Source organism: Amblyraja radiata, chromosome 8 (assembly GCF_010909765.2).
Source record: "Amblyraja radiata isolate CabotCenter1 chromosome 8, sAmbRad1.1.pri, whole genome shotgun sequence".
NCBI classification, from domain to species: domain Eukaryota; kingdom Metazoa; phylum Chordata; class Chondrichthyes; order Rajiformes; family Rajidae; genus Amblyraja; species Amblyraja radiata.
Genome location: NC_045963.1, coordinates 25,622,746 through 25,650,375, shown reverse-complemented (window position 1 = coordinate 25,650,375; position 27,630 = coordinate 25,622,746). Strand labels below are relative to the sequence as shown.

At 43.8% G+C, this 27,630-nt stretch overlaps 2 protein-coding genes across 3 annotated transcripts in view; one reads left to right on the top strand and one right to left on the bottom strand.

Annotated features, from left to right (window-relative positions):
• The window catches only part of ndufaf7 (NADH:ubiquinone oxidoreductase complex assembly factor 7), a 21,141-nt gene extending 1,733 nt beyond the window's left edge, over window positions 1–19,408 (bottom strand). For both annotated transcript variants that reach the window (XM_033025429.1, XM_033025428.1), the window contains exons 1-9: window positions 19,281–19,408; window positions 17,940–18,115; window positions 17,671–17,751; window positions 14,900–15,010; window positions 10,300–10,513; window positions 9,615–9,673; window positions 8,465–8,578; window positions 5,436–5,579; window positions 744–917 (exon numbers count right to left, since the gene is read on the bottom strand). In XM_033025429.1, the coding sequence (XP_032881320.1) occupies window positions 744–917; window positions 5,436–5,579; window positions 8,465–8,578; window positions 9,615–9,673; window positions 10,300–10,513; window positions 14,900–15,010; window positions 17,671–17,751; window positions 17,940–18,115; window positions 19,281–19,365 (1,158 nt within the window). In that variant the 5' untranslated portion in view covers window positions 19,366–19,408. The remainder of the gene's footprint in view (window positions 1–743; window positions 918–5,435; window positions 5,580–8,464; window positions 8,579–9,614; window positions 9,674–10,299; window positions 10,514–14,899; window positions 15,011–17,670; window positions 17,752–17,939; window positions 18,116–19,280) is intronic.
• cebpz (CCAAT enhancer binding protein zeta) overlaps window positions 19,407–27,630 on the top strand; it is a 23,667-nt gene continuing 15,443 nt past the window's right edge. The window contains exons 1-4 of the mRNA XM_033025426.1: window positions 19,407–19,745; window positions 22,061–23,571; window positions 24,568–24,799; window positions 27,323–27,527. Coding sequence (XP_032881317.1) covers window positions 19,596–19,745; window positions 22,061–23,571; window positions 24,568–24,799; window positions 27,323–27,527 — 2,098 coding nt within the window. The 5' untranslated portion in view covers window positions 19,407–19,595. The remainder of the gene's footprint in view (window positions 19,746–22,060; window positions 23,572–24,567; window positions 24,800–27,322; window positions 27,528–27,630) is intronic.

Below are 27,630 nucleotides of genomic sequence, written 5' to 3'. Positions count from 1 at the left end.
TGGGGCATTGTGTTGCAGCTGCATGAAACATTCATTTGGAGTTACTAGTTGCTGTATTACAGGAAGGATGTGGAGGCTTTAGAGAGGGTGAAAAAGAGATCATGTGGATGCTGACTGGGTTAGAGAGTAGGCATCCATTATTAGCTTCTGTTAATCTTGACAGTTCCCCAGACAAAATTGTACATTGCAAAATATATGTTTTATATACGACAATAGAAATGATGAGCAAGTAAGTTAGCAAATGCAAAAAGATGCAGAAATTGAAATATGTGAAGAACACTAAATCTATTTGGAGTTTCTTGGATGAACAGAGTCTTTTGCCCAGGGTGGAATCAAGAAATAGGTTGAAGGTGAGAGGAGCATGATTTACTAGGAACCCAAGGAGCAACTTCTTCTCCCAGAGAATGCACTGCCAGTATATGGAATGAGTTGCCAGAGGAAGTAATTGTGGCAGGTACTATAAAAACATTTCAAATACATTTGGGAAGGTATATGGATAGGAAAGGTGTAGAGGGATATGACCAAAAGTGGGCAAATGGGACTAACTTAGATGAGGCATCTTGGTCGCATGGACAAGTTTTTGCCGAAGGGCCTGTTTTCCATGTTGTATGACTCCATGGCTCTATGAATCAATCTCACCTTGCACATTAAAATCTAGTTAATTGCTAAATAATATTGACAATACAATAGCTTAGGCAAAGGGTTAAACAAGAAACAACACACAAGGAAAGAGCTATCCTTACCTGAAGTCTTACATCAATGCCCATATTCTTGAGGAATTCCCGCTGTGAAATTGGTCCCAAGGTGGTGACTTTTCCCCTTGTCATTTGACGAAGGTATCTGAAATCTACGTCCGCCGTCAAGTCTGCTGTTCCAGGTGCCGTGAGCACATCATGCAGCTGATGTCCACGAAAACCCTTGCAAAATCATCATTTTATAAAGGTTGACCAGCACTTTCTACTCTAAAATGTTCCCCCTTCAAACCTCTTATGGCAGTGATTGAGAGAGCAGCCAAAAGTCTCTGTTAGAATGTTCTATAATCAAATTGAGGGGGAAAGCTGATGGTCCATCAAGATTATCTACAGAGGTAGCCACTGTAGAAATGCTCCAGTTTATTTAAGGACATTGAAAATTCATCAATTTGGAAATGTACACAATTAAAATGGCAAGATAAACTTAAATCAAAATAGTTTTAAATAAACCTCAGTTAATTCAGTTCCGATGAAAGATTATTGACGTGAAATATGAGTTGTTTCATTCTCCACAGATGCTGCTTGGCCTGCTGAGTATTTCTAGCAGACTGAGCACACAAGGAACTGCAGAAGCTGGTTTACAAAACAAAAAGACACAAAGTGCTGAGTAACTCATGGATAGGCAGCATTCCATATTGGGACTTTTCTTCAGTGCCTGACCTGGTGAGTTCACTCAGCAGTTTGTATTTTGCACAAGATTTCAGCATCTGCAGTTCCTTGTGTCTCCAATTTCCTTTCTGACTGTTTTGGAACTGGCCAGTTCCGCTGTAAACCATGCAGCCATCGTTCTGACTCATTTTCTCCCTCAACACTAGATTAGAGCAAAATAAATTTTGAGTCCCAATGCATTGCAGTCATGTCAACAATGAAAGCAAACTCAATGCTAGCATTTATTTCAAGAGGGCTTGTATACAAAAACAGGGAAGTAATGCTGAGGCTCTATAAGGTGCTGGCTAGGCCGCATTTGGAAGATTGTGAGCAATTTTGGGCACCATATCTGTGGAAGGATGTGCTGGCTCTGGAGAGGGTCCAGAGGAGGTTTACAAGAATGATCCCAGGAATTAGTAGGTTAACCTATGATGAGTGTTTGTTGGCACTGGGCATGTACTCGCTGGAGTTTACAAGAATGAGGGGGGACCTTATTGAAACTTAGTGAAAGGCTTGGATAGAGTGGATGTGGAGAGGATGTTTCTACTAGTGGGAGAATCTAGGACTAGTGGTCATGGCCTCAGAATTAAAGGATGTTCTTTTAGGAAGGAGATGAGGAGAAATTTATTTAGTCAGAGGGTGGTGAATCTGTGGAATTCTTTGCCACAGAAGGCTGCGGAGGCCAAGTCAGTAGATATTTTTGGCAGAGATATATAGATTCTTGATAAGTACAGGTGAGAGAGGTTATGGGGAGAAGGCAGGAGAAAAAGGTTAAGAGGAAGAGATAGATCAACCATGACTGAATGGCGGAGTAGACTTGATGGTCCGAATGGCCTAATTCTACTACTATCACATGACCTTAATGGGATTTTTTTCAGATTGGTGCTTCATATTTTGAACATTTATATCGTCAATTCTAAAAGCTCAAACTGAAAAAAAACTTTCGCAATCACAAAATGACTCCAAGCTATCTTACAAATTTGAGAAATTAAATTTTATGTATTTATGTTTAAAATTATAAAAAATTCATACAATTTTTTTAAAAGTTTTGTAAACAGGGACTTAAAAAAATAATCTCAATGATTATTGGAATTCCCTTGGAAGTAAAAGTAGGTCGTCTATTTTTTTTTTAATAAAGAGACAAACAATGCTATTGCCAAGAATAGGTTTCATTCATGAGCGAAATGCCTATTGAAACCGCTGGTTAGCCTGAGGGACTATTGCATTTTGCAAAACATTTTAATTAATAAATGGGACCAGTCACTATCTTAAATTAGCCTAACATAACAATGGCATTTAACTGTAAATGAAGATTGACATTTTTATTTAAAAAGTAAATCTTCAAGACATAATTTCAAACCAGTCATGTTCGTATAAATATTAATCCTTCCACAGGCTGAATGAGAAGGGAAATTAAAGAAAGAACCAGGAAATGTTTATTTCAGTTTAGTTTAGAGAAACAGTATGGAATCATACCCTTCGGCCCACCAAGTCCACTCCGACCATCAACCACCAATTCATACACTATTGCTGTGTTATCCCAATTTCTCAACCATTCCCTAGAAATTAGGGGCAATTTATTTTTACAGAAGCCAATTAACATACAAACCCACATATCTTCTGGATGTGGGAGGAAACCAGAGCACCCGGAGGAAACCCATTCATTCACAGGAGAACATTCAATCTCCATACAGACTCTAGCGCTGTGAGGCAGCAATTCTACTATGTTGCTCCCCGAGCTTCAAAACATAACAAGTAGACTGAGAATGTAGACAAAAATGCTGGAGAAACTCAGCGGGTGATGTGACTGATGTGAGGGTGGGGGGGGGGGGGGAAGAAAGGAAGAGGAGGAGCCAGTCTGAAATTAGAGAAGTCAATGTTCATACCGCTGGGGTGCAAACTGCCCAAGAGAAATATGAGGTGCTGCTCCTCCAATTTACGGTGGTCCTCACTCTGGCCATGGAGGAGGCCGAGGACAGAAAGGTCGGATTCGGAATGGGAGGGGGAGTTGAAGTGCTGAGCCACCGGGAGATCAGGTTGGTTATTGCGAACCGAGCGGAGGTGTTGGGCGAAGCGATCGCCAAGCCTACGCTTGGTCTCACCGATGTAGAGCAGCTGACACCTAGAGCAGCGGATGCAATAGATGAGGTTGGAGGAGGTGCAGGTGAACCTCTGCCGCACCTGGAAAGACTGCTTGGGTCCTTGAATGGAGTAAAGGGGGGTGGTAAAGCGACAAGCGGTTGCAAGGGAAAGTGCCCGGAGAGGGAGTGGTTCGGGTGAGAAGGGACAAATTGACCAGGGAGTTATGGAGGGGGCGGTCTCTGCGGAAAGCATACAGGGAAGATGTGGCAAGTGGTGGGGTCACGTTGGAGGTGGCGAAAATGATGGAGGATCTGTAGTCGGAGAATTCAGAATTGTATTATTTTGTTAAGAGACAAATTTCTGAAGTAATTCAGAGGATCAGAACATGGATAGGCAATGTTTTGGGTCAGGACCCTTCTTCAGACTGCTTGTGGCAACGGGGTGAAAGCTGTAAAACTGGTGGGAGTGGGACAAAGTCTGGCAAGTGATAGGTGGATACAGGCAATGGGAATATTTGACTGACAGATGGTTGGACAAAGGCCAGAGATGCAAAGAGAAAAGGAATGAGATAAGGAGGTGCGCATAGAAGAGGTGCGAATTGTGAAGCCAAAAAAAGGAACACTGGTGCAAGGGGAAAGAGCAAAGGGGAAGGAAGCAATGGGTGCGCATCTAGGTGGGGCACAGGGAAGGGAGGAGTGGGGAAAGAGGTAGGGGTGGTGTTAGAGAATTCAATGTTCATACCGTTGGGTTGTAACTTACCCAAACGGAATACGAGGTGCTATTCATCCAATTTGCATATGGCCTCACTCATGTAATAGAGTGGCCCAGGGCAGAAAGATCAGCATGGGAATGGGGAGTTGAAATGGTTAGTAACTGGGAGATCCAGTTGGCCTTGGAAGACCGAGCGCAAGTGTTTGGAGAAAAGGTAGCCTAGTCTGTACATGGCCTCACTGATGTGAAGGATGCCACACCAGGAACAGCGAATGCAGTAGAAGAGGTGCATGTGAACCTCTGTCTCACCTGGAAGGACTGCTGGGGTCCCTAGATTTGAAGAAACACAACCCTCTGATGAAAGGGGAGCAGGAATGCATGGCCTCACGCACACAATACCGGCTACAGTCCACCTTGGAATGATGGAGTGTACCACCATTCAAATGAAACATTGAAGACCTATTCTGTTTGCCTTCTTCGGAAGACCTGGTCCCATGATGAGGGGGATTCTCCCCGGTCCTAGACAATATTTATCCCTCAAAATAAATTGTTCATTTTTTGGTTCTATTTGTGAGATCTTCTGTGATTCCTATAACCGTAACTTCAAAGAGAATTTCATACACCCTCGATAGACACAAATGCTGGAGTAACTCAGCGAGTCAGACAGCATCTCTGAAGAGAAGGAATGGGTGACGATTCTAGTCGAGGCCCTTCACAACGGTTCATACATCCTAGCACATTTATGGCAAAATCATCTTAATTGATCCAATTAGTTTAAAGTTTTTAATATGACGTGACTTGGCTTAAATTTAATTATTCAAATCACCTTGGAACAATTTATTTTTGAAGCAATAATCCATTCCAGAGTAATTATTATAATTGATAAAAGATTTGAATGATCTGTGGATTTGTTTCTGACCTATTAACAGAATATTGTACAAACATCCATTATGAATTGTGTTATCTGTGTACGGTGTAGAACAACCTTCAAAACAAATTATTTGGCTATTCTCACTGGCTTTTCTCAAAAAAATATGCAGCTAATTCGTAGTATTGAACCTAAAACAAATTTATTTCTCTGAGTTTGTTTGATTTCTACAGTAATATGTAATACAACACAAATCCTCACAGTAACATCAACCCAGACCAGCAAGGCAATAAATGGTCAGATATGTGGGGATAATTATGTGGGAGATCCGTGAATATTAAAGGCCCAGTAAGAACATGCTTCATTGAACTTACCCTAAATGTGTCGGTCTTTGTTCCGTTATGTCCATAGTCAGCTATTAGTGCTGCTCCCCCATCTTCAGTGATTCTACCGGCTAGACGATGGATGATAACTCCAGCCTCAGCACAGATCTCCACATGGTCCCTCTCATCATCTCTCTTTTTGCAAAGGTAAATAAATACTTTGTACTATAAAGAGCTATAGTAGAAATACCAAGTAGTAAAACCACATGTACCTTTTTCAGGCACAATTACAATAAAAATGATAAATCCTTGCTTTTTTGAACATCTATTTTTAGTGTACAAAACTGTACATTTTAGGGTAATGAAAGGAATAGATCAGGTATATGCACTGAGTCTTTTGCCCATTGTACGGGAATCGATAACGAGGACATAGGTTTATGGTGAGAGGGGAAAGATTTAATGGGAACCTGAGGGGTAACTTTTTTTTTACATAAACGGTGGTGGGTATATGAAACAAGCTGCTGGAAGAGGTAGTTGAGGCAAATACTATTGTAACGTTTAAGGAACATTTGGACAGGTACATGGAAAGGGTAGATTTAGAAACATAGAAACATAGAAATTAGGTGCAGGAGTAGGCCATTCGGCCCTTCGAGCCTGCACCGCCATTCAATATGATCATGGCTGATCATCCAACTCAGTATCCCATACCTGCCCTCTCTCCATGCCCTCTGATCCCCCTAGCCACAAGGGCCACATCTAACTCCCTCTTAAATATAGCCAATGAACTGGCCTCAACTACCCTCTGTGGCAGAGAGTTCCAGAGATTCACCACTCTCTGTGTGAAAAAAGTTTTTCTCATCTCGGTTTTAAAGGATTTCCCCCTTATCCTTAAGCTGTGACCCCTTGTCCTGGACTTCCCCAACATCGGGAGCAATCTTCCTGCATCTAGCCTGTCCAACCCCTTAAGAATTTTGTAAGTTTCTATAAGATCCCCTCTCAATCTCCTAAATTCTAGAGAGTATAAACCAAGTCTATCCAGTCTTTCTTCATAAGACAGTCCTGACATCCCAGGAATCAGTCTGGTGAACCTTCTCTGCACTCCCTCTATGGCAATAATGTCCTTCCTCAGATTTGGAGACCAAAACTGTACGCAATACTCCAGGTGTGGTCTCACCAAGACCCTGTACAACTGCAGTAGAACCTCCCTGCTCCTATACTCAAATCCTTTTGCTATGAAAGCTAACATACCATTTGCTTTCTTCACTGCCTGCTGCACCTGCATGCCTACTTTCAATGACTGGTGTACCATGACACCCAGGTCTCGCTGCATCTCCCCTTTTCCTAATCGGCCACCATTTAGATAATAGTCTGCTTTCCTGTTTTTGCCACCAAAATGGATAACCTCACATTTATCCACATTATACTGCATCTGCCAAACATTTGCCCACTCACCCAGCCTATCCAAGTCACCTTGCAGTCTCCTAGCATCCTCCTCACAGCTAACACTGCCCCCCAGCTTAGTGTCATCCGCAAACTTGGAGATTTAGAAGAATATGGACCAAAAGCATGCAGTGTAGATGGGGCATGTTAGTTGGCGTAGCAAGTTGGGCCGAAGGGCTTGTTTCCACACTGTATGACCCTATATTAATAACACTGTGTAGAAACAAGTCACTGTAGATGCTGCTTTACAAAAAAAGACACAAAGTGCTGATGTCACTCAGTGTATCAGGCAGCATTTCTGGAGAACATGGATACAGTAGATGGCGTTTCAGGGCAGGACCCTTCTTCAGAATTTGTTTACATCCTCTGAATCCAAGTATAAAATCCCTCCCTCATCCTCTCTCTAGTTACCCTCTTGTTTTCAATGCATGCATAAAAATCCCTGGGGATCGTTCTTTAGACTTTACTTTGGAGATGCAGTGTGGTACAGGCCCTTCCAATCACCCCGTACACTAGCACTATCCTTCACACTAAGGACAATTTACAAGTAACAGGAGCAAATTAACCTACAAACCTGCACGTCTTTGGAGTGTGGGAGGAAACCAGAGTAGCCGGAGGAAACCCACAGGGTCACTGGGCGAACGTACCAACTGTGTACAGACAGCAACCTGATTCAGGATTGAACCCGGGTCTCTGACACTGTCAGGCAGCAACTCTACAGCTGCGCCACTGCAGTGCTCCTGTACCATTCTCTTTGATCTTACTTGCTAAGAACATTTCATGGTCTCTTTCAGCTCTCCTAATTTTCTGCTTGAGTTTTTTCCCCACTTTAATAATAATAATAATAAATTTTATTTAATGGGCGCCTTTCATACATCTCAAGGACACCTTACATAGTAATCGGAATAAAAACATATAATCGGAGTAAAACAAGTAATTAAAGACATCACAATGACACAAATTAAAAACAGAATTCAATCCAAAAACAGAAAATCAAAAACACAGTGTGAAGAGGGAGCAGCGGCAACCAAATCGTGCCAGCGTCCACTCTCTCTTCACGGCAGCCATCTTGGACACAGACCTACAAGACTACAGTTAGACAAAAAAATCATCCCCCCACAGTGGATAGCACTGTGGAGGAAGGCACAATGTCCAGTCCCCACCCCATGATCACCCCAAAGTCAGGCCTATTGGGGCCACCGCAGTTGCCTCTACGGAGGCCCGATGTCCCTTAATGTCCCTAATTTCTTAATGTTCTTCAAAGCCTCTGCCTGCTTTAATCTTCCTAAACCTTACATACGGTTTGTTTTTCTTTTTGACCATATTTATGACCTCTCTCACCATCCAAAGTTCCCTTACTTAGCCATCCCTGTCCCTTCTCCTTACTGGAACACACCAGTTCGGAAATTAGATTAGCTGGCCTTTATACGAGTCCCACATCAGATGTAAATTCCATTGATTCACCACTCTCTGCCTAAAGGAATTCCTCCTCATCTCATTTTTAAAGGCACGTCCTTTTATTCTGAGGCTGTGGCCTCTGGTCCTAGACTCTCCCAGTCGTGGAAACATCCTCTCCACATTCACTCTAGCCAGCCCTTTCAAAAAGTATATTCACTGCCGCAACACAATTTCAAATTCACCTGAATTAATGTTTTTGAAGCAAAAGTGGCGGAAGGTGCCAGAACAAAACGAAGCTTTTCCGGTGATTGTGGGTCAATGTCAATCAGTATTTCACGCCATCCCTGCTTGGTTTTCTGTAAATTTTGCAACACAGAACGAAAAGGATGATTTGAAAAGCGAAAGCACGCACATTTTCACATCAATCGATAATGTGATACCTTTCACCAGAAATGAATCTTATTACATTAAATTTTTTTGAAGAAACTCTTATGAAAGGACAAGGAAAAATCTGCTGCAAAATACAGTACATCACCTTAATTATCATCTTGATTCATATTTTATAAGCAAACTCACATATAGCCCAAACAGTAACGGTACTTGTTAACAGTGAGAGCTTTAGTCATTCTTGCAGTAGCTATCTATACGCATCTCCAACAGGAGTTGATACTACAAAACTCAGTATTAATGAAATTATTTGAAATTACAGCCTTCTTCAAATCGGCAAGTCCAATTGTTGACTAAGCAACTCTTTTGCGGAACACGTGCACTCTGTCCACCAAGGCTTGCTGGGTCCCCTGGTTGCTCACCATTTTAATGTCTCCCCTTCCCATTCCCACACTGACCTCTCTGTTCTTGGTCTCCTCTATTACCAGAGTGAGGGCACAACAAAATGGAGGAACAGCACCTCATATTCCACTTGTTCAACGGTATGAATATTAAATTCTCCAATTTCAAGTAACCACCCCGATGCGCATCTATTTCTCACCCCCACAGTCACCCTCTTTCCCTCTCTTTCATGCACCCATCTCCCATGCCCGCAATTCCCATTTTCCTTTTTACTCTTTTCACCTCCCTGTCCTTTTCCACCCATATCCTTCCCTCCATCTTTATACTCTTTTTGTCTCCTTTTCCTCTTTCCTTTGTCACTTACTCCCATTTGTCAATAACTCCCTCACCTTTATCTACCTATTACTTGCCAGACCGCCCTCCACCTGTTTTCCAGTGTTTTACCCACCCCCCTCCACTTATCAGTCTGAAGAATTATCCACTCTCTCCAAAGATGTCGCCTGATCCGCTGAGTTCCTCCAGCACTTTGTGTTTTGTGATGAAATGAGAAACTGAAGCTGCAAAGCTAAAGTGATTTAAAGTTGTCAACACTTGCGGTTTTACCTGAAACTTGTGGATTGGAAGCACATCAAAAAACTCATGCGCAAGATAAAAGGCAAGACCTGAAAAAAAAGTGAAATCTCCATTGTAAAAGTGGATGAAAAGTTAATCCCACATTTCTAAATACTGCTAAATATGCATTTGCACACCTTCCATTCGAGCTCATGGTATATGAAGTTCAATGAAATATGTACACAATGCTGCTACAAAATAGCAAGCAAAAGATCAAAGAGCACAGTGGTGCAGCAGATAGAGCTGCTGCCTCACAGCGCCAAAGACCCAGGTTCGATGCTGACCTCGGGTGCTGTCTGTGTGGAGTGGTCGGCATGGATTAGGTGGGCCAAAGTGCCTGTTTCCATGCTGTATCTCTAAGCTAAAATCAACCACTCAGGGTTAGAAGTAATTAGAATAGCCTCATAAGCAACTGTTGAAGACTGAACATATAATTTCCAGAAAAATAGCGTCGGCATATACTTAACACCAAAAGCCGAAACTAATAAAAGCAGAATTGAAATCAAATAGGTTAAAAAACACTTATTTAAGAAATGCCTCACTGCAGAAGTTATTTTTATGTTACACTTCCTGCATATCACGTAAGATTTTGGTATCAGGAATACCACACTATGCAATTTTCTATTTTAGCCTTTTCTTAAATGTCCCTTATGAGATAACAGAGAGATAATCTCACCTTTTGGTACATCCTGTAAATCCTTGTACCAGGAAATTAGAAGCCCTGTTTTGGTAACGCCAGTTTTATAAACTGCAGCAGTGGGATCGTGCATTAGGCAGTTCTCCCCTTCAGTTAGAAGCCGTGCTTGAGTTTCACTGAGCTTTGGACTCACTTCAACCAAATGTACAGAAATCTCACATGCCCTCAACACTGAACCGAGTTGGTTGAAGACCTAACATTTTCACAAAAAGGAAAAATACAAACAAGTATTAATTGTTATAATTAATGCATATTAGGATGCTTGCTGATAGAAACATTTGGTATGTAAGCATTGCTGTTGCTTCATATGCGGAGATTGTCAGATTTCCATGCTGTACCTCCAAACTAAAACTGGTCAGAATGTACTAGTGTGCAGTTCTGGTCACCACATCACCCACACTCTAGGATGTGGTTGTGCTGGAATGCAGAGGAGATTCACCAAAATGTTGCCTGGACGGGAGTTCTTTGATTATGGGAAGAGATTGGATAGGCTGCATTTGTTCATCTTGGAGTGAAGAAGGTATATGACAGAGGTGTATAAGATTATGAGGGGCATAGAGCGTGTAAATAGTCAGAATCTTTTTTGCATAAAATGGGAAAGAACCTCTACCCACTACAGTTCGCTTACCACCACAACAGATCAACGGTGGATGCGATCTCACTGGCTCTCCACTCCGCTCTGGACCACTTGGACAACAGAAACTCATATGTCAAACTGTTATTCATTGACTACAGCTCGGCGTTTAACACCATCATCCCCTCCAAGCTGGTTACCAAGCTCTCAGATCTGAGTCCCCGCGCATCCGTCTGCAATTGGATCCTCGACTTCCTCATCCACAGACCACAGCCCGTCCGTATTAGTGGAAATGTCTCAGCCTCGATAACAGTCAGCACGGGAGCACCTCAAGGCTGCGTGCTCAGCCCCCTGCTGTACTCACTCTATATTCATGACTGTGTAGCTGGACATAGTGCGAACTCCATCAACAAGTTCGCCGACGACACCACTGTTATGGGACGAATCACTGATGGTGACGAGTCAGAGTATAGGAACGAGATCGACCGATGGACCAAATGGTGCCAGCACAATAACCTGGCTGACAACACCAGCAAAACCAAGGAGCTGATTGTGGACTTTGGAAAGGGTAGGATGGGGACCCACAATCCCGTTTATATCAATGGGACAATGGTGGAAGGGGTCAAGAACTTCAAATTCCTGGGCGTGCATATTTCCCAAGATCTTTCCTGGTCCCAGCACACTGATGCGATTATAAAGAAAGCACATCAGCGCCTCTATTTCTTGAGAAGATTAAGGAGAGTCGGTATATCAAAGAGGACTCTCTCGAACTTCTACAGGTGCACTGTAGAGAGCATGCTGACTGGTTGCATCGTGGCCTGGTTCGGCAACTTGAACGTCCAGGAGCGGAAAAGAATGCAGAAAGTTGTGACCACTGCCCAGTCCATCATCAGCTCTGACCTCCCCACCATCGAAGGTATCTATCGCAGTCGCTGCCTCAAAAAGGCTGGCAACATCATCAAGGATCCACACCATCCTGGCCACACTCATCTCTCCACTGCCATCAGGTAGAAGGTACAGGAGCCTGAAATCTGGAACATCCAGGTTCAGGAACAGCTTCTTCCCCACAGTCATCAGGCTATTAAACAAAACTTCAAGCAAACTCTGAACTATAACAGCCAATTGCACTTTATCTGTTTCTTTTTTGTATCTATATGGTCTATGCTATATAGACACACTGAACTGTTCTGTATTTATGCTTACAATACTCTGCTGTACTGCATCAAGCAAGGATTTCATTGTCCTATCTGGGACATGACAATAAACTCTCTTGACTTGACTTGATATCAAAAACATGGCATAGATTTAAGGCAAGCACTTGTAAAAGGGATTTGAAGGGCTGCGTGTGCAAACCCCCCCCCCCCCCCCCCCCCCCCCCCCACCCCCCGCCCACCCATCCACTATCTGAAACTTGCTGCCACAGGAGATGGTGGGGTGAGATATAATAAGTATATTTAAGTTACTCCAGCACGTTGTGTCCTTTTTTGTTTTGCACTCTAATGCTCTGCTTGCCTATTATATGGATTGTTAATTTATAATATTGCTGATTATTGCAATTTTTTTTGCACGTTATTTTGTTATTGGGTCTGTAAGGCTGTAGCAAGTAAGAATTTCATTGTTCTCTTCCCATAGATATGACACTTCAGCACTCTCAACACGACTGGGGTTGGAATTTACAGCTGGCGATATGAGCCCAGGCACTCACTGAAATGAATGGAAGTTTACGTTGGGCCGAGTCCCATTGAAGCTTCCATCACAGAATCAGGGCGGAGAGTTGCTGCCTTACAGCACCAGAGACCCAAGTTCGATCCTGACTATGGGTGCTGTCTGTACAGAGTTGTATGTACTTCCTGTTGCCAAGTGGGTTTTCCTCCAGGTGATCCGATTCCTTCCCACATCCCAAAGACATACAGGTTTGTGGGTTAATTGGCTTCAGTAAAAATTGTAAACTGTCCCTAGTGTATGTAGGATAGTGCCAGTGTACGACGTGATCGCTGGTCGGCATGCTCAGTGGGGCGAAAGGCCTGGTTTCATGCTGTATCTCTAAAGTCTAAAGAGAAGTATAAAGAAGAAAGTTCCATTGCTCTTAATGGTGTCAAGCTTCTACAGGTGTGTTGCTGGGGTTGCAAGTGGAGGGTTGTATTAGAATCCTAACTTGTAGGTGGTGGCAAGGCTTTAAAGCTGCGGAAGGCAAGTACGTTAATGCCCGTGACATACTCTTGCAGCCACAATATTTAGGTGGCTAGGTCAGAGGGGTTTCTGGTTATTGGTCCTCCAGAAATGTGGGTCAAAATCATGGAACTCCCTACCCAACAGCATTGTGCAGGTACCTTCCTCAATGAGGTAATGCCACTGAATCTTAAGGGTAGATGGCCTGTCTCTCTCAGGGGAGATGGTCACTGGTTGCCACCTGTGACTGCTACTTGCTACTTTTCAGCACATGGTTCTTGTTCTTGGTTCTTGGTTTCTTGGTCCTCCAAAATATTCCAAATGGAATTTAAACTGGAGGTGGTGGAGGGAGGACTTAAGCCAGAAAGGGTTATTGGGAAGAAAGAGCTACTTTAAATTTAGTTGCATCTGGTTGGGTAACTATAGTAGGGTGGAGATTATTCCATGCTTTAATTGTGCGGGGGAAGAACTAATTGCTGTACACATCTGTCTTTGTAGCTGGGATCACAAATTGGATCAAATGCCCTTGTCTGCTCCTAATTGGTTTGGGTTTGGTGTAGGTCTTGTAATCTATGTCGAACTGACCATTTAACATTTTGTAAAAGCAGGTCAAACGGTGAGCTTCACGTCTGTCTTGGAGAGGGTTCCACCCCAGAGAATTCAGAAGTTTGGTGACACCAAAGGCACAAGGCATGAAGGCACAAGGGAGCGTTGGGCCGTGGCCATACTATGACAGCAGGCTTGGCTTGCCCCCTGCAGAACCGGGAAACCCACCTGAAGAGGGAAGCTGCTGAGCCTGGCCCATTTTCCACCCCGACGACCTGTGAACCAGAGAGGAGGGTGGAGGGAGTTGGTGACAGCAGACGCAAGAACAAGGAGACTTTGAAAATGGCGTCAAAACCTGGCGGTTTATAGTCTCAGTGGGCTATTTCTATACACTTTGTACTTATTCTGTGATTATACTCATGTTTCATCATAATTTACTGAAATGTATGGAAAAAGAGTTTTACTGTACATGTGATAATAAAGAGCAATTTAACCATTGTCCTGCCTCACGTAGGCATGGTCTGTTTCTGAGGACTGGGAAATATCAGCAAACATCTTCATTTCTGCTGGTTTACAAAAAAGGGCACAAAGTGCTGGATTAACTCAGTGGGTCAAGCAGCATCTTTGGAGAACATGGATAGGTGACATTTTGGGTCGGGGTCCTTCTTCAGACTGAAGAATTTCGACACTTTATGTCCCATCTACTGCGTGTTTTCCTCGATCATTGATGAGAAACAATCAAATGCAATCTTCGTGCCAAAGGCTCTCACTTTCTTCTGGAAATCAGCTGCTTGTGAGAAGGTCTAGATCAAGGTGATCCTTGTGCAATCTAAAATGGAAATTGGTAAAAGTGGGAAAAAGGGAAAAGGTACCCTTAAGATTTAATAGGAATCTGAGAGGTAACTTTTTGTTTTACGCACACAGTGGTGGGTATAGGGAATGAGCTGCCGGAGAAGATAGTTGAGGCAGTATCATAACATTCAAAAGACATTTGGAGAGGTAGGTGGACATACGTAGGTAGGTGAGACTAGTGTAGGTGGGGCATGTTGGTCGGCATGGGTAATTTGGGCGAAGTGCTTCTTTCCACACTGTGTGACTCTATGGTGAGCAGGAGATTAGGTGCCGCTCGATTGTTCACTCAGGAACATCTTCCATCTTTGCTGAAGACAGAGGGTGGACTGGGCTGTAGTTTGTTGAATGGTCTTGAACGTGGACAATCTTCCAAACTTTCAGCTGGATACTTGTGTTTTTATGCATTCATAATAAGAAAAGAAATGCTCCATAACTCACCCTTAGAACGTCACTTGCTAAAGTACCCCTGCCAGGCCCAAGTTCTACCAGATGAAATGCCTTTGGTTTCCCAGCAGCCATCCACTCACTCACACACCAAATGCCAAGGAGCTTGGAGAAGCAGAGGGAAGGGTGGAAAAAAAAATAGGTTATTCTGAAATTCAAATAATGAAATTCATATTCAGAAATTACAAAGTAGATAGTTTAAAAAAGCCTTCATTTACAGTACATGGCTACTCTCTGGATATCCTCAAGCATGTTAGGGCCAATAACATGTGCATTAACTGTTGTATGGTACAACAGCCTTCCTGTAGTGTGGTGACCAGAATTGTACAATAAATCATAAATGTGGCCCGACCAATATTTAGTATGACCGTAATACAACGCCCCAACTCAAACTCTATGCCTCAACCTATAAAGGCAAGCATACCAAATGTTTTTTTCACTGTCCTGTCCATTGTGTGACCCCTTTCAGGGAGCTATAGGCTTGTATCTAAGGTTTCTCTATACAACAATGCTCCAACAGTCCCTGTCTCTGAATGTCCCAACAGAATTTGACTTCACAAAGTGCACTACCTTACCCTACCCGGATATGCCTTTGCTCCAGCTATTTTTTCAGTTGATCTATGTCGCACTGTATGCTTAGAAAAACCTGTCTGCCCTCTATGACTCCACCAATGTTCATGTCATCTGCAAACAATAACAGTCCCAGCACAATCCTTGTGGTAGACCACTTTTCAGAGACTTCCAGTCAGGGAAACGCCCTTCCACCATTGCCCGCTGCCTATTAACATTAGTCAATTATAAATCCAATTTGCCAACATGCCTCGTATTTCTTGTTCCTAAAACTTATGGGCCCGCGTATCTTGTGAGACCTTGGTCAAAAGTCTTACAGAAGTTCATGTACATCACACCTTCACGGTGGCTGCATGAATTTTTTGTTACCTCATTGAAAAAACTCAATCATATTTAAGAATCATATTCACAAAAGCATGCCGACTCTTCTCAGTCAGTCCCTGTCTTACCAAGTGGGAATACATCCTGTCCCTTAGAATCTTCTCCAACAACTTCCTTACCCACGGATGCAAGGCTAATTTGCCTGTGGTCCCCAATGAGTCAATTATCCCCATTGCGATTTTTGGCATATACTGTAGATATGTACATGGAAGGGTTTAAAGGGATATGGGGCAAATGCTGGCAAATGGGAATAGCTAAAGTAAGCAACTTGGTTGGTGTGAATGAATTTGGCTGAAGGACCTGTTTATATAACTGTAGAGTTATATAACTACAAGGATGCAACACTAACTATCCTTCTTCTTCTTCTGGTACATTACATTACATTTCTTTATTTATATAGCACATTTTTAGTCAACTTGCATTGACCCCAAAGTGCTTCACATAATTACATCCACACACACAGGCAAAGGTGGGTGAAGTGTCTTGCCCAAGGATACACACAGGCAAAGGTGGGTGAAGTGTGTTGCCCAAGGACACAACGACAGTATGCACTCCAAGCGGGATTCGAACCAGCTACCTTCCGGTTGCCAGCCGAAGACTTAGCCCATTGTGCCATCTGTCGTCCCTGTGGTACCTCATCCATAGCTAAGAAAGAGACCAGCATCTTAGTCAGAGTGCCAGCAATCTCCTCATTTGCTTCACTTATTATCCTGGGATAAATCCCAATAATCCCAGTGGGTGCTCCAATGTTTCCAGCATTTCCTCCTTACTGATACAGACATACTCCAGAAAATCACCATCCCACCCCACCTCTAACCTCAGCCTCCAAATCCTTCTCTCTGGTGAATAATGTATGAGCTCCCTTTCTCGCTTCCATGCAAATAATTCTTTTTGTTTGTGTACATTCTAGATATGATCTAACATGAACAAAGTTACAGAAAGCAGTGGAGTTTGCCCTGATATTTTGGTCAATGCATATCTATCAGGTAACATGACTATTAGTAAACAGATTATACATCTGTTACATATATTGTCCTTAAAATATGGTTATACACAAATTCACTGTCATGAGATGCTCCATGAGGTGGCTGTCAGCTTGACCATTCCTTACTGAAGCTCCCAGCGGGCGGCGGCCTGTTGGCGGGAAGCCGCCGAGCCAGCCCCCGCAGACGGACACACTAAAACTAAAACTAGGTAGGCCGCGATCGGTAGGGGGGAAGCTACTGAGCTGGTCCTGCTCTTCCCCGAAGACCAAAAGAATGGAGCCGGCGATGACGACAGACATGACTGGAGCAAGGCTGGTAGGAGAGGAGAGGGAATGGGATCTGGCCTACCACGTCTTCTAGGTTGGCAGCGGGAGGCGCCCCCAGGGCACATAGGTGGACGGGCAGAGAGAGGGACGTTGGTTCACAGTTTGATCCTTATGTCCAAGGGAGGCGATGGATGGAGGCCCGCAACAGCCTGGGGCTTCCGAGGATCGGATAACGTTCGTACGAACTAGAGCACTGACTGAACAGTGAAAATGGTGCCAAAACCTGGCACCTCTTGCTTGCAGGCTCAGTGGATTATTTCTGTACACTTTGCTAATTGGGGATGTGCTTAGGTATGGCAATACTCTCCTGGACTGCTTATTAGAAAATAATTTCACTGTGCATTTGCACGTGACAGTAACGCACCATTGATTAAACATTGTTTACATCATTTATTTAGTACATGAAAAGTACTTCACCAGCTGTAAAGTTCTTTAGGACACACTGACAGCATGTGATAAATTACATAAACACAAGAATTTTAAGACATTTTAATAAACTTACTTCTCCAAAAATCTGACTAATCTCAGGTGATGTAATGAAGTCTCCTTGTGGTCCCAGAGCATCTCTGTGGTAATAATAACCCTGGAAGAGATTACACCAAAAAGCCTGATTAAACCTTGAACCCTGATACTTCCGCAGATAATAAAATATGGAGGTCAGAAATTATAATATTTACCATTCCCAGGATCATATCAGAAGATGACAGACTAAAGACACAGAATTTCATCTTAAAGTAGCAATTTTGAAACAGTCAAGAATTAATTACGTACTGTAACAGGGTTGGTTAAAACTTCTCTCATGTACTCTGCTACGGAGATTGGACCTGTTGACTTTATTTTTGCAATTAGATGCTTAAGCATCAGACTACTATTGTCATGTTCTTTTGTGGTATTTGATGTTCTGGAGCACCATCTCATCAACTGACCAGCACACAACTTTACAGAACCTGAAAGAAATGCAAAACAAAATTGAAGCAATATTCCACTTACAAAAAAATGTCCATTTGACAACTTAATCCCACAAATTGCAATTAATAAAGGTTAACTTTCTGAACTTTAGGTAACAAAAATCCCAGAAAATCCCCAATTTTATTTTATTTCAAATCTAACAACATTCATCATCCTGTTTTTTGGTTATGAGACCCAATGACTGATATTTGATCATTTTGAAAGTAAGCAGTGTCTTACGCAAGCTGGAGGAACTCAGCGGGTCAAGCAGCATCTGTGGAGGAACTAGGCAGGTGATGCTTTGGGTCGGGTCCCTTCTTCAGACTTTTCAGCTCCCCTGACCCACTCCAATCTCACCCCCTTCTGAACGCACAGTCCTCGGCTCACTCAAGAACAATCCCAATATTGTCATCAAACCCGTAGATACAGGAAGTGCCTTTTTGTAGACTGACAGGTTGAGCTCTACCATGTTGAGGCCAGGCGCCAGCTCTTGGACACCGCCTTGCATCTGTTCGTCCTCCCCCTCCACCTATATTCCTTCCTCTGGCTCCCAATTTGCAACTCTTCAATCCTTTGGACACCTCTTTTCTGGTCATCTCTGGTCTTTAACTTATCATTTGCCTCTCAAACTCCTTCCCTTTAACCTGTGTTCACCTATTAGCTGCCACAATTTGCCCTGTCTCTCCTCTTTTCCAGCATTCTCCCCCCCCCCCTACAATTAGTCTGAAGAAGTGTCCCAACGTGAAATGTCACCTATCCATGTTCTCCAAAGATGCTGCCTGGCCCATTGAGTTACTCCAGTACTTTGTCTCTCGTTTTGTTTTGTAAAAACACCATATGTCGACACAAAATTCTGGAGTAACTCAGTGAGTCAGGTTGCATCTCTGGAGAAAAGGAATAGGCGACGTTTCGGGTGGAGACCATTCTTCAGACTCAGACTTCAGAAGGGTCTCGACCCAAATCATCACCTATTCTTTTTCTCCAGAGATGCTGCGTGACCCACTGAGTTACTCACGCATTTTGTGCCTATCTTCCTTCTTCCCACTGCCTGTTTCTATCTCCTTCCCCCAAATCCACAAGCAGGGCTGTCCTGGCAGACTCATTGCCTCTGTCTGCTCCAGCCCAGGATAAACTTAAAACCTCTCCAGGTTTATTTCACAATACCTGATAGGTGGCTTCTGGAGCTATCGTTAGAAATACGTTTGGAGAAGCATCTGAGCCCCAGTAAGAAGCTGTTCAGTGGAATCATGTCTCACCCAAGGCTGAGGATCTACGTGACGCCTTGACCTCTGACTCCGCCGATCACGCCCCAGCCGCTGGTAAAGAAAGTGGGCCCCACCGAGAAAGGCGAGGTTTCATCCATTTGTTGCAGAGTTTAAAAAAGCGACATTATTATGATTTTTTTAAGTGTTAGCGTGTACGGCAGATTGATTTAGGGGCGCGCTGTGTTTGGGGATTGCAGCAGTTTCTCCGCCTGTCATGGCGGCGGCGGCGGTTGACATGGCGGCCGGGCCGCGGGCTGAGGAGGATCTGGAAGCGGAGCCGGGATGTGAGGACGATGCGGTGGAGGAAGGGAGCGCGGACAATGAGTTCGCGCTGGACGAGGTGCTGCGGCTCGGGGGGACCAAGGTAAGAGATCGGGGAGGGGGGAAGGCAGCGGCGGCGGTGGCATCGTCTACACGTGGGCCGTGTGCGGCCGGGCTCACAGCACCAGGGGCACCAGGGGCACCTGGGACAACAGGGTCACCGGGGACACCAGGGTCACCAGGGACACACTAGGGGCACCAGGGACAACAGGGACACCAGGGTCACCAGGGGCACCGGGGGCACCGGGGACACCGGGCTCACAGCACCAGGGTCACCAGGGACACCAGGGACACACTAGGGGCACCAGGGACACCAGGGACACACTAGGGGCACCAGGGACACCAGGGTCACCAGGGACACCAGGGGCACCGGGGTCACCAGGGTCACCAGGGTCACACTAGGGGCACCAGGGTCACCAGGGACACCAGGGACAACAGGGACACCAGGGTCACCAGGGTCACACTAGGGGCACCAGGGTCACACTAGGGGCACCAGGGTCACCAGGGACACCAGGGACAACAGGGACACCAGGGTCACCAGGGACACCAGGGTCACCGGGGACACACTAGGCACCAGGGACACCAGGGTCAACAGGGTCACCAGGGACACCAGGGTCACCAGGGACACTGGGGACACACTAGGGTCACCAGGGACACCGGGGACACCAGGGGACAACAGGGTCATCAGGGACACCGGGGACACACTAGGGACACCAGGGTCACCAGGGACACCAGGGTCACCAGGGACACCAGGGTCACCAGGCTCACAACACCAGGGGTACACCAGGGACACTGGAGCAGAATTAGCCCATTCGCCCCATCGGATCGGGTGTGCTTTGCCATTCGATCTATTTTTCCCTCCTGTCTTCTCCCCGTGCTAAATTCCACAATTAAACATTCATACCCTCGCAGATGGCAGTCTGTTGATGGAGTAACAATTGTATGTGTAGGAAGGAACTGCAGATGCTGGTTTAAACCGAAGATAGACACAAAAAGCTGGAGTAACTCAGCGGGACAGGCAGCATCTCTGGAGAGAAGAAATGGGTGACTTTTCGGGTCTTTAAAAATGGTCTTGAGAAACGTTACCCATTCCTTCTTTCCAGAGATGCTGCCTGTCCCGCTGAATTACCAGCGTTTTGTGTATCTACAAATTGTAGGTGATACACTTGACCAACTAGAGAGCGGTCCTGAGCTACCATCTACCTCATTGGAGACCCTCGGACTATCTTTAATCTAACTTTACTGGACTTTATCTTACACTAAATGTTATTCCCTTTATCCTGTATCTGTACACTGGACGGCGTGATTGTAATCATGTATAGTTTTTCTGCTGACTGGATTGCATGCAACATAATAGCTTTTCACTGTACCTCGGTACACATGACAGTTAACTAAACTAAATTTTCTCCAGTATTGACAAACCTGTGTGTCACAGAGAAAAAGTTGCATGGACCACACAGCACCAAAAGATCCCGGTCCAGCTGCCGTGGTTTGCAAGCTTCCTGGTCAAGATTCATAAGTTCATAAGACATAGGAGCAGGATTTGGCTGTTCGGCCCATCGGGTCTGCTCTGCCATTCGATCAAAACTGATACCATTCAGAACAAGTATCACTATACGTGTCGGAAGGAAGGATGCCAGTTATACCGAAGATAGACACAAAGTGCTGGAGCAACTCAGCAGATCAGGCAACATATCTGGCGAAAAGGGACAGGTGAAGTTACAGGTCAGAACCCTTCAGATCTTCTTCCTGTCTGAAGTCGTTATACAGAGTTGCCAGTTTGGCACCATTTTCAAGTCCCAGTTTGTAAGTGCAGAGTTCTTGATCTGACCAAGATCAAGTTGACCTGGCGCCGTTGCCGTTGGTGTCCTCTGCCGCTCAAGGCCGCATGTGGTCCATATGCTCGGCCTCTTGGAGCGGCGCCCAGAGTTTTCCCCAGGTTAACAAGCTAGTTTGTCACAGAGTAAAGGTTGCATGGACCAGACAGTACAGAAAGATATCCCAGTCCAGCTGCAGTTGTTTGTAAACTTCATGATCAAGATTCATAAGACATTGATCATAAGATCATTAGACATTGGAGCAGAATTGGGCTCCTCGGCCCATCGAGTCCACTCTGCCATTTGATCATGGCTGATCCATTTTTCCCTCTCAATACCATTCTCCTGCCTTCTCCCCGTAACCTTTGATCAAGAACCTCTTACTCATGATGAACATATCAATCTCCACTTTAAAAATATGCAATGACTTGTCCTCCATGGCGTTCTGTGGCAGTTAATTCCACAAATTTACCATGCCTAATTCAATCAATTGCAAAGTGATGCATTATGGCAAGTTTTAATTGTATATTTTTCTTTGCAGGCTGATTATCTCATGTTGTATCACTTAAATGAGAATGAAGACATAATTGATGGTGGAAAAAAATCAGCAATTGATGATCTGGAAGAAGGCGAATTAGAAGCCTTCATCACGAAAATAGGTGTAAGGAAATACTCCAAAATTTTGCAAGAGGAAAACAAAGAAAGCACTAAAGATGAAAATCAAACAAAAAAGGAGAGTGAAAAGATTGACAAAAAGGGCAAGAAGAAGAAAAATAAAGAACTGAAAGAGAAAATTCAAGATGGAAAGAGTGGCAAGATTGGAAAGCAAAAACTAATTCAAGATAATAAAATATCAAGTACATCTGAATTACCAGGCAGAAAAACTAAACATCAGGATATCTTTGAATTTCACCCCAAACAATACTTATTGATAAAGCCAGGTGGAAAGTGGTATGAGGCAGACTATGCCAGTGAGCACACCTCTGAGCCACAAGACGAATCGCTTGTGTCGCAGTATAAAAATCTCGCTAAACAGCTGTATGAACATGAAACCACTCTTTACACAAGTAAGAAAAATATCCAAAAAGGTGCAAATTCGGCGTGGATGAAAACGGTTGTCACCACAGGCACATTGGCAGACAGGATGGCAGCTATGACACTTCTGATTCAAGATGCTCCAGTGCATGGTCTACACTTTGTTGAGGCATTAACCAATCAAATCAAGAAGAAGGGAAGTCGGCGGCAGAGCGGAATGGCTTTGAATACCATGAAAGAACTTATAATCTCTGACTTGCTTCCAGATAATCGAAAATTACAAACTTTCTCTCAGCATCCTTTTAAACAGCTGGAAGAGCTTGCCAGTGGGAACAAAGATGCCAGGGACAGACGTCTCATAATGTGGTACTTTGAACACCTCTTTAAGCACCATTTTGCAGAGTTTGTGCAGGCATTGGAAATTTTGACTCATGACAATGTGCAGGCAACAAAGACAGTCGCCTTGGCTACTGCCCACGAGATACTCTGCATTAAGCCAGAGCAAGAGAAAGCCCTGCTGATTATGTTGGTAAATAAGTTGGGTGATCCACAGTATAAAATGGCCACAAAGGCCTCCTACCTTTTGGAAACATTGCTTCATAAACATCCCAACATGAAAACTGTTGTGTGCTGTGAAGTTGAGCGACTCCTATACAGGCCTAATATTAGTTTGAAAGCCCAGTATTATGCTGTCTGCTTTCTCAACCAAATGGTCTTGAGCCACGAGAAGAGTGATCTTGCTGGAAAATTAATAACTGTTTACTTTTCATTTTTCCATGCCTATGTTAAAAAGGCAGAAATAGACTCTAAGATGCTGAGTGCTTTGCTATCTGGTGTCAACAGAGCTTTTCCTTATTCCAAGATGGATGATGGAAAGATAATGGAGCAGATGGATACTTTGTTCAAGGTTGTACATGTTGTGAACTTCACCACCAGTGTCCATGCACTCATGTTGCTATTTCAGGTGATGGACTCTAAACAAGCTATATCCAATCGATACTATGTCGCTCTCTACCGGTAAGATTTATTTGGTATTAAAATGTTTTGACATGCAACTTATAGAGTGACTATAACTGGAGTAACAGACCTTCATATTTCACTAATAATTGTATTTCAATGGTATGAACATTGAATTTCAAGTAATGCCCCCCACATCACCCTGAGATGCATCCATTTCAACCACCCTCCCCCAATCACTACCCCCAACCCCCCGTCACCCTACTCTTTCCCCTCCTTCATACACTCACCTCTCATCCCCGCATCTCCCATTTTCCTTTTTTATCCCCCTCTTTCCCATCTCCGTCTCTTTCCATCCATATCTCTAGGTAATCTCTAACAACCCCTTCCCCCACACCTTCCCCCCTTTCTCTCAACTCCCTTCCCTCCCCACCACTCCCATGTGTACCACCTGGACTCACACCTATTTCACCCCTCCATCTCCACCCACGTTCTTCCTCTGGCTTCACAATACGCAACTTCTTCAATCCTTTTGTCTCACACCTTCAGTTTTTCTATATCTAGCCTATGAACAACCATCTCTGTCTATCAAAACCAACCCTTGCCTGTGTTCACCTATTACCTGTCAGTCGTTGCCTGCCCTTCCTCTCTTCCACCATTCATCACCCTCCCCCTTACAATTAGTCTGAGGGATGGTCCCAACCTAAAATATCACCTATCCATGTTCTCCAGGGCTGCTGCCTGACCTGCTGAGTTACTCCAGCACTTTGTGCCTTTATTTGAGAATTCTAAATGGATTTCAGGAAAGTATAGGATTTTCCAGAATGTTGTCACAAGGAACTGCAAATGCTGGAATCTTGAGTAAAACTCAGTGCTTGAGTAGGAAGAAAGGTCTCGATCTGAAATGTTGCCTCTCCATATCCTCCAGAAATGCCACTTCACCCACTGAATTATTTCAGCACTTTGTGTTTTTCTAGAATTTTTCCGATACATAAAAAGATTCTAGATGTTTAAAACGGATTTTATGTTTCTAACTTTTTTTATGTGTTTTTGCAGGAAACTGTTGGATCCTGGACTGGCACAAAGTTCCAAACAAGCTATGTTTCTAAATTTGCTGTACAAATCTTTGAAGTCTGACATTGTGCTTCGACGCATTAGAGCATTTCTGAAAAGGATTTTACAGATCACTTGTGGCCAGACGCCAGGATTTATTTGTGGGGCCCTCTATCTTATTTCTGAGATTTTGAAACAGAAGCCAGGAGTTCAAGTCCTGTTACAAGAACAATGGGTACAGCTCCTACTCCTTCACCAATACATTGTGTTCCTTTTTATTGTTTCCTATTTGATCTGAAAGGCCTAATCTTGTACCTTTATAGAAAGCCAACAAATGATTCTTATGGCAAATAACTTAAGAGTGCAAATTGAATTTATAAGACCATTGTAGGTTTAAGTGCATTGAATGCAACTGAGAATATATTACAGGTCCACCACTGATTTTCCAGCAACTGATGGTCCAGCACCTCCTTCAATCCAGTCAGAATTATCCAAGCGCTCTTGAAGTCCCCCCGAAAATGTGGCACCGAGGCCGAGTGAGGCGGTCAATCTCGATCTTATCGAGACCTCCACGGCTGATCGGAGGGTTGAAATCGCCCCCTGCGGCTGAGGCACTGGAATTCCGGCCTGGCCAGAGCCGGCAGATCCATTCCTGTAGCCGACTTCCAAGGTCGACTTTGCAGCCTGATATCTCGGCTCTTTGGCAGCCTAGGCAGATCGTTCCAGTACCGTTGAATCCTCTCGGAGGCCGTGACCTCTGTTGGGTAAAACAGATAATCCAGAAAGGCTTTGGAACCAAGAATGCTGGAAAATCGGTGGTGGACCTCTAATTGTTTGTGCTGACCATGGAAAAATACAAGTGAAATTTACATAAATTCACAAGTTGTAGGAGTAAAATTTGGCCGAATCCCATTTTCCTGCCTTCTCCCCATAACCTTTAACACCCGCTCTAATCAAGAATTTGTCTTAACTCTGCCTTAAAAATATCCACTGACTTGGCCTCCACAGCCCTCTGTGGCATTGAGTTCCACAGATTCATCACCCTCTGTCTAAAGAAGTTCCTCCTCACTTCCTTTCTAAAAGAGCGCCCTTTAATTCTGAGGCTATGACCTCTGGTCCTAGACTCTCCCACCAGTGGAAACATTCTTTCCACAACCACTCTATCTATGCCTTTCGTTATTCTGTAAGTTTCAATGAGGTCCCCCCTCAACCTTCTAAACTCCAGCGAGTAGAGGCCCAGTGCTGTTGAACGCTCATCATATGCTCACCCACTCATTCCTGGAATCATTCTTGTAAATGTCCTTTAGACCCTCTCCAGAGCTCTGAGAGAAGGGCCCAAATTTGCTCACAGTTCTCCAATTACATCTCTGTTTATGTATTCCAGTCCTCTTGATATAAATGCTAGCATTGAATTTGCCTTACTACCGATTCGATTTGCAAATTAACTTTTTGGGTGTCCTGCACCAGCACTCCCAAATCCATTTGCAACTCCGATATCTGGATTCTATCTCCATTTAGAAAATAATCTACGCATTTATTCTTATTCTTATTACAAAAATGCATGACTCTGCACTGCTATACTGAATTTCATCTGCCACTTCTCTGCCCACTCTCCTAACTTATCCAAGTCCTTCTGCAGAGTCCTTGCATCCTCTACACTGCCTGCCCTTCCACCTATCTTAGCATCATCTGCAAACTTGGCCACAAAGCCTTCAATCCCCTTATCCAAATCATTAAAATACAACATGAAGAGAAGCGGCCCCAGCACCAACCCTTGCGGAACTCCACTAGCCACTGGCAGCCAACCTGAAAAAGTGCCTTTTATTGCAACCTTTTGCCTTCTGCCATCCAGCCAACCCGTCCATGCTAGTATCATACCTTCAATACCATGGGCTCTCATCTTCCCTAGCAACCTGACATGCGGCACCTTATCGAGGGCCTGAAAATCTAGGTAAACAACACCTACCGCCTCCCCTGTCTGTCCTGCTATTAACTTTCTCAAAGAACTCCAGCAGATTCGTCAGGCAAGACATTGACCTATTTTAACATGAACTTCTATGTACTGCTTAACCTCATCCTTTATAATTGACTCTAAAATCTTACCAACCACCAAAGTCAGGCTAACCGGCCTATAGTTTCCGCTCTTCTGCTTTGCTCCCTTCTTGTACAGCGGGATGATATTTGCAATTTTCCAATCATCAGGAACCACTCTTAATTCAAGTGATTCTTGAAATATCACAACTAATTCCTCCACAATCTCCGGGGCCACCTCCTTCAGAACCCTGGGGTGCAGTTCATCCGGACCAGGTGACTTATCCACCCTCAGACCTTTCGGTTTTCATAGCACCTAGTTCAAATAGAATTTGTAAATATCAGGTTTTCCAGTGAGAAACTCATAAACAAAACACTGCAAAAAAAAGTTTGCTTCAGTATACATTTTTTTGTACGTTGTCTGCTATTCTACAATTAACTAAATAAGAAAAGTCCTCTTTGTGATTCCCTATGTTGAATTAATTGATCAATGTTGAGATACTTTAAATTGGTTCCATTCTTGATTGTGGAAAGAACAGGACAGTGAAACTGATGGAGATGTAACTACAGCATGAATTAGCATCTTAAGAGAAAGAAAGAATGTCTTTGATATTTTGTAGTAGCAATATTTTATTTTTCAGATATTACATTTCATGTGTCGTTACTAGAATTATGACTGAGCCAGTAATGGGAGTGGACATTTACATGCCAAATGTTTTCTGCTAAGGAATCTGATGAAGAGGAACGTTTCAGAGATGTTGATGACAGTGATGAAGATAAATGTGAAGAGAAAATGGTGAACAAATCGCACGAAGGGAAAGAAGATGGAGATGCTGGCGAAGAAGAGGAAATGGTTGTTAAGAATAAAACTGCAGCTATAAAACCTCAGTCAATAGTCTCTGGATCATGGTTGCACCATAAGAATCAAGAAGGTAAATTGTGGATAGGCAAAATATTCTGTATTTTAGGCTTTTCATTGTTTCCATATTATTCTGTTTTTATCTATTACGATTTTTCATTATTTTAGTTTACCTG